Genomic DNA, 14,635 nt, shown 5'->3' with positions numbered 1-14,635 from the left:
CTAAAGTAAGCCAAGTAATATAATTTTTTAGGTTACTATAGGTAGGTCTAATTAATAATTTTTATAAATAAATTACAGAGTACATAAACGGTGCGTAAGTAAAAAAATTTTTAGGTACAAAACATAAAATTAACGTTAATAAGATCGTCATTGCATCATTTATATTAGATCTAATATTGGCATTGCAATCCCCAAAACTTAAGATCTACTGTTATTTTGAAGCGTACACATGTAAAAATAAATTCTGTTTTTCCTTTTCGTTGTCTCTCGCTTTCCAAACTCTCAAACAAGATGACTAACGCAAGTTTTCACGGTTGTAATATCCGACGAGCCGCAGTTTATATATGTATATGCGTCCCCGAGGTACAATTTTGCAGCCTCACTTCCTACAACTGCAATACTCCTATACTATAATAATAAATCATATTCGAAAACTTAACAGTTGGAACTTAAAAATTATCAAAGTACAGAGTAAAATTTTCTTTTCTCATCATTGAAAACAGTAATGCTTGCTGACAAGTAACCGTAATTTTATTTCAAGTTTAATAATAAAACAGACAAATAAAAATATTTCAACAGCCTAAACATTAAAAAAATTAACTATAATCAACCACTTTAACTGGTGTACACCTTTTAATTTTTACATTGTCATCAGTCAAAAAAGCGCTTAAGTGTAGTCAAGCTAAATAAAAAATCTCTGACTAACAGTATTAAAAAAAAAAACCAATTTGATTTTTATAAGAAAACTACATTGAATAAGCTGTTTTTCAAAATCTTAAAACAATTGTTGGAAAAGGTGAAATTTTAGATGAATAATTTATTCTTTGAAAAATAGTACTGGCAACTGGCATTGTTTAGTCAGCAAAATGGGAGACTCGTCACCAAAAGCAATTGAGATTCAGACCTAAGCTTGTCGTACGAAGAAACAGTACGCAGCGCCGGAAATTACTTAAACATAAATACGTAGATTAAATTTTAAGGAAATTCCGAGTATTATTTTGTCCATTTATGAGGGTCGAAAGTAGAGACGGGCTTGGAAATCTAGCAGCACTAGAATGAAGTCTTGATTTTAATCACTTCACAATATATGCGTGAAATGTAAGGTAATAAAAGGAGTTTTACGCTCGTGAAATAACAGTAAGTAAATTATTATTTTTATCATGTTGGAAATTTATTCAAAATGCATTTTGTGTGTGTGTAAAACTAATTTTGTTAATTTATACATCACCATTTTTCTAGTTTATTGGCGAACCAATTCGAATAATTTTCAGCGAGGGGCTAGCCACGTGATTCACAAGATTCAAATCACTAGTCAATATTTGTGACTCTTATTTTTTTTTATGATTCAAAAGATTTAAATCATTGTGAATCATGTGGCCAGCCCCTCGTATTTTATATCTTAATCTTATTTCTGGGACCACAATGACATAGGAAATTCATCATTGCTGCAGCTGGATGTCCAAGTGATGCACGTATCTTTAATTCTTTAGCAGCTGTGTAAAAAAATGAGAGAAAAAAAAAAACAAAAAAAAGTTTTTTGAAAAAACGAAAAATTAAAATGAAAAAAAAACCATTATTTTCAAGTCGCCATACCAGATATTGAAATCGAAAATTTAAAACCTATGATTTGCAAAGTGGTTTGTAGGAGTCCTAAGGTATGCAAAAATTTCCTCTATTGCAAGGCAAAAATATAATTCATCGCAAATCATAGGGACGACAGACTCGTAATACGTATTTAAAGATATAGTACTTTTCATACATTAATTACATATGGAAAGTTAAATTTTGAACACTGATTGTCAAAAAATACATAGAATCACAATGTTTGGTGAAAAAAAAGTTGAAGCTGATTGAAAAACAGCTTTTATGGGATGTCTACTTATGGTGAAAAATTGTATCGTTCACCCTTGTTAGATCAAAGTTGAGAAAAAAAAATCCAAGCTGTGTGAAAAACGATCAGTACAATTGTACACATGCATATAAATATAAAGACATGTCGTAGGACAGGGTGATAAATAAAACGTGACGAATTTTCAAGTAATGATTTTATTGAAATATAAGGAATCTGTACCAGACAGAACTAAAATTACTGTTGGATTTGGTACTACCGGGGTTTCACATATCTTATATACCTGTGTTTGCATCTTTTTGTTTTATTTTTTTTCATATTTTTCATGTTATACGTGGTAAATGGTATACAGGTAGATCGATCGTCTATAAGTACAGAAAGAAATATCAAAGGTAATGAGCATAGTTTGATCTCGAGAAAAGTTAAAACCTATAAGAAAGATCACTCTCCTATAATCCATTAGTATCTTATTTTCATTTTGCTGTTATTTTATTTATGTGATGTTACCCATTTTTTATTTCAATCATTTTTCGATAATGCTTGGCGCTCCGAATTTTCGGTGGAACATTTACAACACAAGGGATTGGAGTTTCTATTTACATAATGTGAGATAATCTACAACACACAAATATTTTCACATCCATTCGTTTCAACTCATACGCTTGCACGTAACGCACGACTAAGATTTTTCCTTGCTATTTACAATTTTGTATTCATTTCATTTTTATACCGGACATTATTCATCTGAATTCGATATCCCTTGTCTGTGACACTTTGCTCTTCTTTTTCAAATATACACATATTACACTTCTTGCGTGAATTCTAGGCGTTTAGAACTCTAGAGGAGCAAATCCTACTTTAGTATACAAGTTGTCCCATCAAGATAAAACGTTTAAAAAAAACATCTCATTACGTTTTGCACTCGGATTAAATACACGTCTTGTTTTCTCAGAATTTCATTTTTTTTTAATATACGAATAAATTTAAAGTTATAATTACGACTCGCTTCGTGTTGTATTTACAAAATTCTTGTGCAACTTGAGAATAAAATAAATGATAAAACTGTGGGACACCTTGTTTACACATTAAATTCTATAATACTAAGAAGTGAAGATTCTACAAATAATGATAAAACCGATTTAATAAATAAGCAACATATACGATTAGTTTCGATAAGAGGGTAATATTTATTAATAATCTATGTATCACGGATTTACTGGTTCATACGAAAGTACGTACGAAAAAAATGCACAAAATGTACATAAGCATCTCATTAAACACAACTGCGACTGAAGTAATTGTATAGTCATATTAATCTATGTAGATGCTTGGTAAGACGAAAATTTTGGTCAGTGAAGTTTCGCTTGAATCTCAATCTTGTTCTCTTTTTTTTTTCATCCATTTCTCTTTTAATCGCGAAAAGATTCTTATGCTCAGTAAGAAAATATAATTAATCGAAACGCTGAGAGATATGCTCAAAGACACACGTTGCGAAAAAAGATAGATCGATCCGTGTTGTTGTCACGTCGACAATCATCTTTTTTCCCTATGTAGTATCCATTTACTATTTTTTTTTTGTTTCTCAAACAAATGCATTTGATTTTATAGTTTGAATGAAAAAGCCAGTGAATGTCTATTTACTAATTTACTTAATAGAAAAAAGGAACTAACTGTGCACATAGACAGATAAATCTTTAAGTTTGCTTTTGTTCGTTGGACTGCCTACTACTTACAAGCGTAAAAGTAGTTACAATTGAATTTTTTTTTTTTTTCTTCACACGAATAAGAAAGATTCATCAAAAATTCTTTAATTTTAGGAACTTATGCAAACAACAAAAATCCGTATCGAATCTTACATCTTCTTTAACCCACTTTTTTTAAAAAGCGATATAATCATTAAATATAATCCTCAGCCAAATACTCGCAACTCCTAATCCAATACCATCGACGCTCTCACACACACACACACACACATACACACATCTAATATCGTCAAGACTGACACTACCATAGTTAACAGATGCTTGAATTCCACGAAACTTGTATGAGAATATTACTTTGACTGTTCACTTTCTAATATAATTATTACTATTATTATTGTTGTTATTATCAGTGCGTACTATCAACTACCAAGCGTTTATTTATTTATTCATTTTTTTTTTGTTTTTTTAGTTCAAATTGTTTATATTTAAATCGTGCCTTAGCGATCGATCGATCGAAAGCCATTAGTGGATTCACAATCCCGTCTCACTCGCCTTTAAACGCATACGCTCGGCCTCCGACGCCTTATCTCGGCAAATAAATAAACCCTCTCCCTCTCGCTCTCAGTCCTTTCTTCGAAACGAAAACGAAGAGAACGACGCAAAATAAGAGTCTCTGTTATTTCTACAGCCTTGCAATAATCATCATCAATGACACGTCATCGACTTTGCAATTAAACGAGATTGTTGCACGGGGCTTAGGTCACTTTGAACTTTGCTACCACACCTACCTACACGTGCGCAACGGCGCAGCACACGCCCCGAAATAATCTCACCCCTCGACAGCCGCGTGCCTCCTTTCGTTTGTTTTCTTACCTTTAGTGCGAAAATAATTTATATGTATATATACAAGCTTTGAAAATACATTTCAAATATTACACAACACACTCGACAGCGACGACGATGACCGCGGTAGCTTCAGTAGTCACGGCCCTACTGGTAAACATCGCTCTTCGGATCCCGCTCGCGAAAGAATCCCTTCTCAGTCTTGCACTCCCTGATGGTCACAGTTTTAAGATTTACCGTCACGTCGGTTATGAATACCTGGTCGGCCACTGGATTGCGCGCGTGCCAGTAATCCGTCCCCGGGCTTGTCAACGGCACAAAAATCGTCTCCGCCGGCTTGACCACCACCTCCGCTTGCTGCTGCTGCTGTGCTTGCGGCTGTGCTTGTGGTTGTGTTTGTGGTTGTGTTTGTGGCTGTGCCTGCTGCTGCTGTTGTTGTTGCAGCTGTTGCTGTATCTTGATGCTCGGCGACTTGTTGTTGTTGTTATTGTTATTTATGGTATTGTTGTTGCTGACGTTGTTGCTGTTGTTGTTGTTGTGGTGGCCGTTGAGGATAGCTCCAGTGTTTAACCTGTTGTTGTTTGTGTAAGAGTCGATGGGGCTGAGTGACTTGTGCCCGTTGGCGTCGACGACCAGGGGCCCATTGTGCTGCGGCAGTTTCTCCTTGTCGGTGCTCTTGTGCTCGTGCGAGTGGTGCGACTTCTTTTTGCTGGGAGTCGGCTGCGGTATTTCCAAAGGGGTTGTGTCCAGTTGCGGTGACAGCGGAGCGCTGGGGGCACGAGGAAGCGACGGGGCTGGACCATGCGGCACGTCAGCTCTGAGGTGGGCATCCGAACCCTTTTTGTCTTGAATAATGGCCGCCGCCGGTGTCGTCGGGACTGCGGGCAACGGCTCCTCCGGAGTTGACTTGACGCTCGACGAGGACAGCCGCCTACCGTTCACCTTGTGATTCTGCAATGGAAACGAAAAACATAAAATAAATCTGAACCAAAGCGATCTCTATATATTATAGGTGCGCGCAAAAAAGTTGCGGGGCGAAACTCACGTGGTGGTAAGTCGGTGATGTGGAGGCGCCCTTGAGCGGGAGGAGCTTGGGTATCTTGTTGGGTGGTGGACTGCCGCTGCCGCTGCTTGGGCTGCTCGTCGTGATGGTGACACCGATTTTCCCGGATTCTTTGCTGAGCACCTCAGCCTTGCGTTTGGTGCCAGCGGGCTCGCGCCTCGGCAGCAGCGGCATGTCCACACTGCTGCTCGAACTGTCAGAGTCGATGCTGTAGTTGGAGGCTAAGAGGTCGGCGGTCGGGATTGGGGACTCGCGGCCGTCCAGGGAGCTGGCGACCGTGTCCTCGTCGACGTTCAGGTTGATCGAGCTGATGTTGTTCGTCGTGACCGACGTCTCCGTCGCCGACTCCTCTTGGCTATCCTCGCCGATGCGCTCGTCACCGCCCGGCTCTTCCTCGACCACCAGATTTTTGAGCACCAGCTCCTGGAAAGAAATAGTTTTAGTCACGAATGTCGATTGCTTTTTAAAAGAGGGAGAGATATAAAAGAAAGGGTATGGAAATGAACTTACATAGCGCGTGTCCCTCCTCCTGGGCCTCCTAGACGTGGCGTCGCTGCCTCTTTGACCCTCTTCGTATATTTCGATTAACCGCGAGTCTAAAATGTTTTCTTCCGGCTCCCACGTGTTGTATCTGTAATGACGCAAGCACGATATTTATCTCCCGTTTTATCGAAAGCTTATCGAGATAAGATTCGTTAGGTGTTCTATACTCACTTTTTGCTCCATCCTTTCCATTTGACAAAGTACTCGATTTTTCCCTGTAACCAAAACAAACGATCATGAGTACTGACAATCATACGGAGGAAATTAAAATTTGGTTGAAACAAGGGTTTGTTATTCTACCCACCAAAAGCAAAACTCATCGTCATGTGGATGTGTCAAAAGTACACGTAAAGATACGAATACATGCAAAATGTCATATTAGTAATGGCTCTCGAGCGTACTTACATCAACAGTCCGAACAAGAGACCTACAAGATACAGTCACTACGAAAAAAAGAGAAAATTCAATTGGATATTTCCAACCAATTGAATTGATCATACCGTGTGCCTCTACTCCAGTTGCACTTCATGCTGGTAGATCATTATTTGCAAGAGATTAGTGATAAGTAATAACAAGCCAGTGAGTGCACCTAGATGCAAATTCATAAAAAAAGCCAAGGAAAAAAACAAAACAGGAAGAAACGTTCATAGTTGAGTGTAGGAAGCTTAAAAAAAAAAAAAAAAAAAAATCCGCCGGTCAACGCTCCAGACTCCTCACGTGGTTCGAACTTTTTATCTGGATCTCGTCAACCACGACGACGAAGAAGACAAGCCCACAATGGCCTTGGCTGCATATAGTCGTAATATAAACGAACGAGACGCCGAGATGAGTCCAAGCTATGGGCTTTTATTGGCCATAACGCGGCAGAGGCCATCCATACATATACCACCATCACCCACCACAGATTGTAAACACCAAAGGGACACACATGAGCATAGGACGAAGATGAGACGAGAGAGAGATACGAGCGGGCGTTCTAAAAAGCTATATGTATATATGTGCGTGCGCGTTTGCGGTGCTCGTTATGACGTAAGTGCCTTGTAATTAGATGGATGGATACTTTTATGGAGTGATTATGGACTGTTGCTGTTGAGCAGTTTGGAACTAGTTTTTTTTTTTTTTTTTTTAGTTCTCCCTTCGTTCACCCCCTGTTTTTTTTACAGGCACATGCCTATGTGTTATCCGATTGTCACGACAATGATTTACAACTTGCAGTAACGATGACGTGCGGTGAAATTGACGTAGGACTTTTGAACGGGAAAAGATAAGATAAGGACGAGGAGTACACGCATATTTGATGTACCCATGTGCGAGGAATAGCACGTGGTTATCCGTGGGGTCGTGCGGATATTGTCATGGTTTAAAATGTCGGATAAACGATTCTCTGGTGTAGAATAGCATGGAATTACAAAAAAAAAAAATAAATAAATAAAAAAACAATTCTTGAATCAAGTGTCACTTTTAGTTGTTACTCAACTATAAATGAAGTTACGATATCTATTGTAATATCAGTGGCTCTGATTTACGAATGTTGATTGGACCAAAAGTAACGTGACATTTTAAGGGCCCGTTTATAGTAATGTATTTGCTTCACGTTGTCGTATTTCTTTTCATGCACGACGTGAAGCAAAACGTACGACTGTAAATGGGCCTTAATTGTTTCGATCGAAATTGTGACATCAATTTTCCCACCTTTAATTTAATATCACTTTCAAGTTGGTTGAAACTTTTGAACCTACATAGCTCAAGTGAAAAATTTGTGTATCACTCTCGATGTATTGATATTAATCTAATATGATTTTGTTCCGAACTGAATGGTAACAAAAATGTATAAGATCCGTGAAAACAGATGTATTCATGTCTCCATTTTTTAAGTGCAAAAGTAAAAAAAGCAAATGAGATGGTCTTGTAAGAGGCAAAAACGTGATATCCCAATGACACATGGATTTTTGAGGATTTTTGTTTTTGGATGGAAATCGAAATAAGAAATAATTGCACTTCATTGGATCGTGACTTTTGCAAGAAAGGCTTTTCGTCGAGTGATTGCATCATACTTGTAGATACCACGTCGAATGTGAGAAAAGAAAGTATCACAACGTATATAGTAACTATGTGCATCATACACTCCGTATGCGCTCATAAGGTAGTATTGTGCAATTGCGCCAGAGTAGCTGATGCTGCGCAATAATGAAGCACACACAGAGATGTACGTAAATAGGTATATACAGGTACTCATATTATATACATGCACACAAACGATAAGTAATAAGTGTTATTCTCCGATGCTGTATTTTTCGGTGCAAGGTGGTGAAGCTTTAAATATATACCAAACGCGAGATCCTCCCCCATGCCCATCGCGTCTCTCTCTATCTTTGTATCTCTACTTACGCATTGTTGTGTATTTTATAAAGTTCGTCGTCCAAGTAAATAAGCCCAGCGTTCTTTTCGTGATCGACGAAACAAATGACAAGGTATCATTACTTCAAGTGTGCGTCCACTTTTGTTCCACAAGTCGCGTGCTACTTTTTTACGTAACTCGTACATGTATCATACGACCAATGCAGCAACAGTTTGTATACGTAATAATAACGCGGCGCGTAACTTTTCAAGGTTGCCGTTAAATTTTCGTTTGCACCCGTGTAGGTACTCAATATTTTGGTATTTTTCGAAAAAATGTCTTTACGACACACGGACAAGTTGTTGTCAGGTACAACCTACACTAGTACTTTAAGGTACAATAAAAAAGAGAACGAAGCCTCCCTGCCCACACGCTAAACATCCTGTCACATTCGATAGCACGTCCGAACTCATTCGCGCCCGTGTGTATAATATCTGCCTCCTCTTCTTTACCAATGTATACCACGTACACACGTATCTATACACAGAAACATCCGAGCCTCGGAATTCTACACCTCTGGCGTTCCCATTCATGCGACTCGATTCGCCCCACATATCCCGATCTCTATAGCTTGAAAAAAAATGGAAAAAAGGAAGGAAGGACCATCCGAGAGAACACAATGGGAGAAAGAAAGGTGGAGGTGTATATATATATAGATAATATACTGCACGCTCGAGCGCGCACTTGAGCGAAGCGAGTTTCTGCGAGAGAGAGGGTAATGTCACAACCGCAAACGGAATCGCAAATGCCCAGGGCGTCGTGCGTGCGTGCCGACACGGTCAATAAATCGACGGCCAGCGTGTAGTCGTCGTCGCCGCGGCCGCTGCTATACTCCTCCGTGTGAGTGTACGGATGGACTTGTCTGAGCGATGCAACCAACCCCGTCGCCCCGACGCGCCTGTGTCATATACGATTCGGCTCGTCCGTTGGCCCGAGTCCAAGCGCGGATAGATGCTACTTAGTTCGGCGTCTGATGCTCGGATACCAAGCTTTTCTCCCCGGCAGGGAGTTTGATCGGTGGCGATCATGGGGGTGATGGGGTCGACAGATCGCCATCATTTTGGTCAATTTTACAGAGCTCGAGTGATGAAAGTTCCCAGAACCGCGTACGACACGAAACACCGGCGTTGGCAATTTTTTTTGTCTCCCGTTGTCGGAAGTTTAGTGGAGGGCAAAAAAAGGGAGGTTGCAGTCGCTTGATGCACCTTTGGAACTAGGTCGCGAGTGTGGCCGATGCTCCTTTTCGAGCACGGAGTTGATGAAATAATTGCGCTTTTCAGCGCCAATGCATGTCGAATTAGCTATCAGATCGAGTTTGATAAATGAATCGAGATGAAATCCTATACGGAAAGCAATTACCGGAATTTTCATGAATAACAACCGTAATGATTGTTCCACTCGCGCAGCCCATTGTGTACCAAAAAAAAAAAAATATAAGCTCCCGTAAAAAAGGGTCAACAAGTATGATAAAGTTTTTCCCGCAATTCAGTCCCGTATATTTTTTTCTTCTTATCTTCTCGAAATGCGCGCCTCTGTAATAATCATCGTTGAGAGAAAGATACTGTCTCCCTGGTGTACTTACTCCACCCGCGCTGGCAATTCCCGATTCGTTATCGCGATGACTTTCTACCCGGTGGCTCCCTTCGTGTAACGGTGAAACAAATCAAGCATTTTTCGCGAGTCCATTAGGAGGTGGTGTTTACGGGCTCAAACAAACTGCCATAAATATTTATTACAACACTTATTATGCGCAGTTATGCTATGGACTCGGTTTCCGTGCAACCGATCGATCGACGTCTCGTTTATTTTCCAACGCGACTTCCCGGTAAAGCCACGTGGTGCGGCGAAAAACTTTGGGTGCCAAACCTAACTCATCAATCACTCGCCCGTCAGAGCCCCACCACCCGCAAGCACCAGCGACACCCAAGTCGAAGCACAGCCATGGCATTTTGGAAATTGCTCTCCTATCACTCAAACATAAAAGTAACAATAACAAAATGATATTTACAACTCTCTCTTTCTCTCGGGGAACTGGGCTATCTCGTATTTTCTTTTTCTGTCCCTCTTACTTTCTCGGCAGAAAATCTGAAAAGCCAGCCCAAAAGTAAGTGTAGGTACGTACGACGACCCTGGCGGCGAAAAAAAAAAAAAAAAAAGTAGGAAGAAGAAGCAGAACTCCCGAGGGAAATCTACTTCGCTTCCGATCCCTTTTTTTTCACGGAACGCCGTTGACCGTCTTCTTCTCACGGAAAAAAGGAAGGGACGACGCCGACGAGGCGACACATAACACGAGACAGTCAGGCCTCCCGTCTCGGCATCGTTTGAAAATATGTGCCCCGCGATCTTGGGCATCGCACGACGTAACCTTACTCCGTTACTCACTACTCTATACTATACCTACGTGCTGGCCAAAACAGGGGAGATAGAAAGGAGGGGGAAAGAGAAGTGCCTAGAGCATCCGTCCTTTAACCTATACACCCATAAAGACCTTCCTTTCCTTTTTCCTTTTCTTTGGCAGTCCTCTCTCCTTTTTTTTCGGAGGTGTCCCCCCACCCGCTTTTGTTACGACAACGTGTTTACCTCGTTTCTGGTTTCTGGAAATTTTGCTGATTGGTTTCGGATTTATGGGTTAGGAGTTTTTAACATCTGATGGTGAGCATTTCAATTAATAGACATATTTATGAGGTTTATTCAGTAATTCATCAACTGGATTCGAACTGAATTTCGATGCGGTCCAATTTCCATACGAGTGTAGTCAGTACGGAATAACCCGAGGCAGGAAGAAAATATGATTTTATGACGGTTTCATTTAATATTTTCCCTCTAAGAGATTAAAGTCTTAAAATGGAAGGCAGATAAGATGGATTTTAAAGGAAAGCAAAGTTAGCTCGTTACTTTTTATTACGAGAATGAGAAAGAGATAGCCAAAGATTTCCATCTCTGGATGAAAGCGTGGAAATGGAAATTTTTATGGGATACACTATGTAGGGCAAAGGTTGTTAGACTCCCCGCATTTGGAATATCTTAAAATTTTCACGGAATCTTCCATTACTTTTGAAAACCCTCTATTATGATAATTTTATCAAACAAGTGCTATAGCTAAAATTAAAATTTGACTAATTAATATAGTAGTATGAGATTCGTGAAATAGTTATCTTTGATTACATATTTAGTTTGTAAATAAAAATAAACTGACGAATGAAAATTTTAATTTGAATGCGACGTGATATAAAAAGTATTTGAGTTAAGGGCATTCAAGTTTGAATCCTCATTACGGATTTGGGTCGTTTCTCACTAAAATTTGCAAATATCCTCGATTACGAGTAATTGCAGTAATAAATCGGTTCATTTGCCGTCCTATTTTAGAATATGGAGCTCTCAGGTCTCATTAATAATTCATGTTCATTCGTAACATACCTACAAATTAATAGCTTTAAATGTAACAATCTGTTTTTAAATACTAAATTGGGTGCCATAATTACAAAAAACATTACGGTGAAACAATAGTCACAAACATGCTTATACAAATCCTTGGATCCATACGACGAAGTGTAATCAGGCAAACATGAATTTCAAAGATATGACAACAATAGTTAAGCCTACCCTCTGGCAAAGACCACAGTGTCCTCTACCCTGCTTCATTGCTGCCAGACTACATTTTCATTTGCCAGAAAGCCCACGAGGGCAAGAGCCTCGATCACATTGTGCATATAAAAGACCGTCTACGCTACATTCTAAAAAAAGAAAACAAGCATACACTTCTTCCCCATCTTCAACTCCCTTCGATACAGATCCTGAAAAAAAAGGGGACGAGCCCAAAAGTGCGTTGCACTCGACGGCGAACAAAAAAAAGGAAAGAGAAGCGAGAGAGAGCTCCACTCGCGTTAACTGCGCTAACAGTACCGCGTCCGTTGATGTACTCTTTAACGAGCATGCCGCAACGAGAGTGTGTATGTTACATAGAGAACAGGAACGCTCTGTCTGTGCATCAAAAAACGAACGATTAAACAAGAAATGAATGTGTTTTAATGCATTTTTCTCGCTGTCACGATTGGCCATGTATATGTATGACGTATTCAATCGGTTCGTTTCAACCCTCTTTTGGTTCGGTTCGGTCTGGTCGTTTTAGGGACCAAAAAACATTAAAAAACTCTCGTGAACACTTGTTTTTTTTTTTGTATTTTTTGGTCCCAGAACCGATCGAACCGAACCGAACCAAACCAAAGGGGGGTTCGAACGAACCTATTATTCCAGCATTATTATGCAAGGTCTTGTCTCTTTCAGTAAATAGTGATAGCTCATTTTAAGTCTAAATGAAGTAAAATAATCGTACAGTATGTAATAAATCGACTACTTTGTTACAAGTAAAAGATCCACTAGAGAATATATTTTACAGCCATTTTATTAATTTGTTTAAAAATGTGTTACTCGTTGTTCAGTCTAATCGTATACGAAGGTAACAAGTTTTTTAACACCACAGTCACTTTCGGTCGTTTCAACTGCTCACAAATCTCAAAACAACAGGCAGATACTACATAGGTGCATACATACCTATATAACCTTACAATTCAATGTAGACGTATAAAACCAGTTCCAAGCAGTAACTACATTTATGCATGCATAATACACCCAGCAGGAGCAGTACTTGTACAGAAGAGTTGTTAGTTAGGCATGCATGTCAACGCACGATGAGAATGAACGAGAAGCGAGAGAAAGATTGTAGGAGGGGCAAAGAAGGAAGGGGCGTCGCTCTTGCCTCTCGCTCGCGCCCCTTTCTACCTCATGAGAGCGAGCGAGCGAGCAAGACGGCCTAAAGAGTGTCGAGGAGTGGGAAACCGCAAGCACCGACTGGCATCGCAGATCTCAAGGTGGGAGGGCTGCAAGAGTGTGCGTTTCGTGCGTGACTGGTCGAAGCGTGATTGTATGCGTGATGGCGCATGCGCATTGGTCAAGCTCGCGAGTGACGTGCCCGTACGGTGGCGCCGCCCTTGCGACTCTACTGTGTACCAGTTACAAACTTTATTTTTCTCTTTCTCGCTTGTTGCCGCTTGTGAGCAGAAGAGCAAGACAGCATTGTAGATCCCTGTGTATACTTACAATACCACTGACCAGCAAAGAGTAGTGTTTAACACACCATTATCTCAAGAATGCACACAAATGTATACTTGAGAGCAAATAGAATTGTAAAAACAGAGCTAAGCAGCAGATAAAAAAAGTTAAGATTATTATGTTTATGCCAAGTATTTGAAAGCCAATTACAACGCGCCAATCATCAGCCAATCGTACTTTTTTTTACACATACATGCACTGTTAGTTTAAAGCAAGTACACACTGCAAAATAAGTCTATAGTCAGCTGATGCACGCGCGCGCGCACGAACGGAAAAAGATTAAAGCCCAAGTTAAAGGGGATCTGACGGAATATTGTATATGGAGAGAAACGTATGCACTTACCCCCTTTTTGCGTTTCTTGGTAATCCTCTCGGCTGCGTAGACACGGTCACCAAGATCCATGGTGCTGGTTGAGTCCTGTTGCTGGTGTTGCTGCTGTCCGTTTGACGTACCAGACGACGTACCGTTTGCCTTGCTGCCACCAGAGAACAGCTTAGCTATGATGCGCCGCTTTATCTGGTTGATGGTCGTGGTGGCGGGAATTGTAGTGGCTTGACCGTTACTGGGGTCAACACTAATGTTACTATTATCGCTATTGTGGCCGTTCGCTGCAGCTGCAGCTGCTGCTGCCGCGGCGGCCGCCTGCTCCGCAAGAAGCTGGACCGACTCCTCGCAGGCCCGCCTCACCTTGATTCGCTCGGAGGAGCGCTGCGCGACGTCGTAGTCGTCGTAGATGCTTGACGTCGACGTCGACGACGACGAGGCCAGCCGTTTCTCGCTGCGTCGTGGCGAAATCGTCGTTGCGGCTTGGGGTTGACTTTGGGGGTGGATAGTGATGGAATTGTTGTTGTTGTTGTTGTTGTCGCTGCTGCTTCTGCTGTTGTTGTTTATCAGTTGTACTTTATCGAACTGCCAACGATAGTAACAAAACACCTGCGTAACTATTACTCCTCCTGCTTGTACGTTAACACTTCCACTCTAAAATGACAATTGGAGCCGAAACTGCCCTTTGTATGTTTTGCCAATTGCCTGACAAAAAGCTCCTTTCACTTTTCAAAGAGATGTTGCTCTCGCTATTTGCACTTGGAAGAAGCAACAGACACTTGACACTTAAATCACAACACCA

At 40.5% G+C, this 14,635-nt stretch overlaps 1 protein-coding gene across 3 annotated transcripts; it reads right to left on the bottom strand.

The window, feature by feature from the left end:
• Positions 1-2,066: 2,066 nt before the first annotated feature.
• LOC106644119 (polycomb group protein Pc) lies at positions 2,067-13,993 on the bottom strand. Of its 3 annotated transcripts, none has more exons than XM_089593554.1 (6): positions 13,852-13,993; positions 6,173-6,216; positions 5,969-6,089; positions 5,441-5,881; positions 4,816-5,346; positions 2,067-4,722 (listed from the first exon to the last, which is right to left on the bottom strand). In XM_089593554.1, exons 1-6 carry the CDS (start codon positions 13,909-13,911, stop codon positions 4,543-4,545), a joined length of 1,377 nt encoding a protein of 458 aa, XP_089449680.1. In that variant the 5' UTR covers positions 13,912-13,993; the 3' UTR covers positions 2,067-4,542. The 3 variants fall into 3 exon arrangements, with proteins under 3 accessions (XP_089449680.1, XP_089449681.1, XP_089449679.1); XM_089593555.1 differs by having other exon boundaries at positions 2,067-4,748; positions 4,860-5,346; XM_089593553.1 differs by having other exon boundaries at positions 2,067-5,346.
• Positions 13,994-14,635: the final 642 nt, after the last annotated feature.

This window comes from Copidosoma floridanum, unplaced genomic scaffold (genome assembly GCF_036245765.1).
Source record: "Copidosoma floridanum isolate Cflo_tuat_1 unplaced genomic scaffold, Cflo_Japanese_pri ptg000019l, whole genome shotgun sequence".
Taxonomy (NCBI): Eukaryota; Metazoa; Arthropoda; class Insecta; order Hymenoptera; family Encyrtidae; genus Copidosoma; species Copidosoma floridanum.
This window is presented reverse-complemented; position numbering and strand designations above follow the sequence as displayed.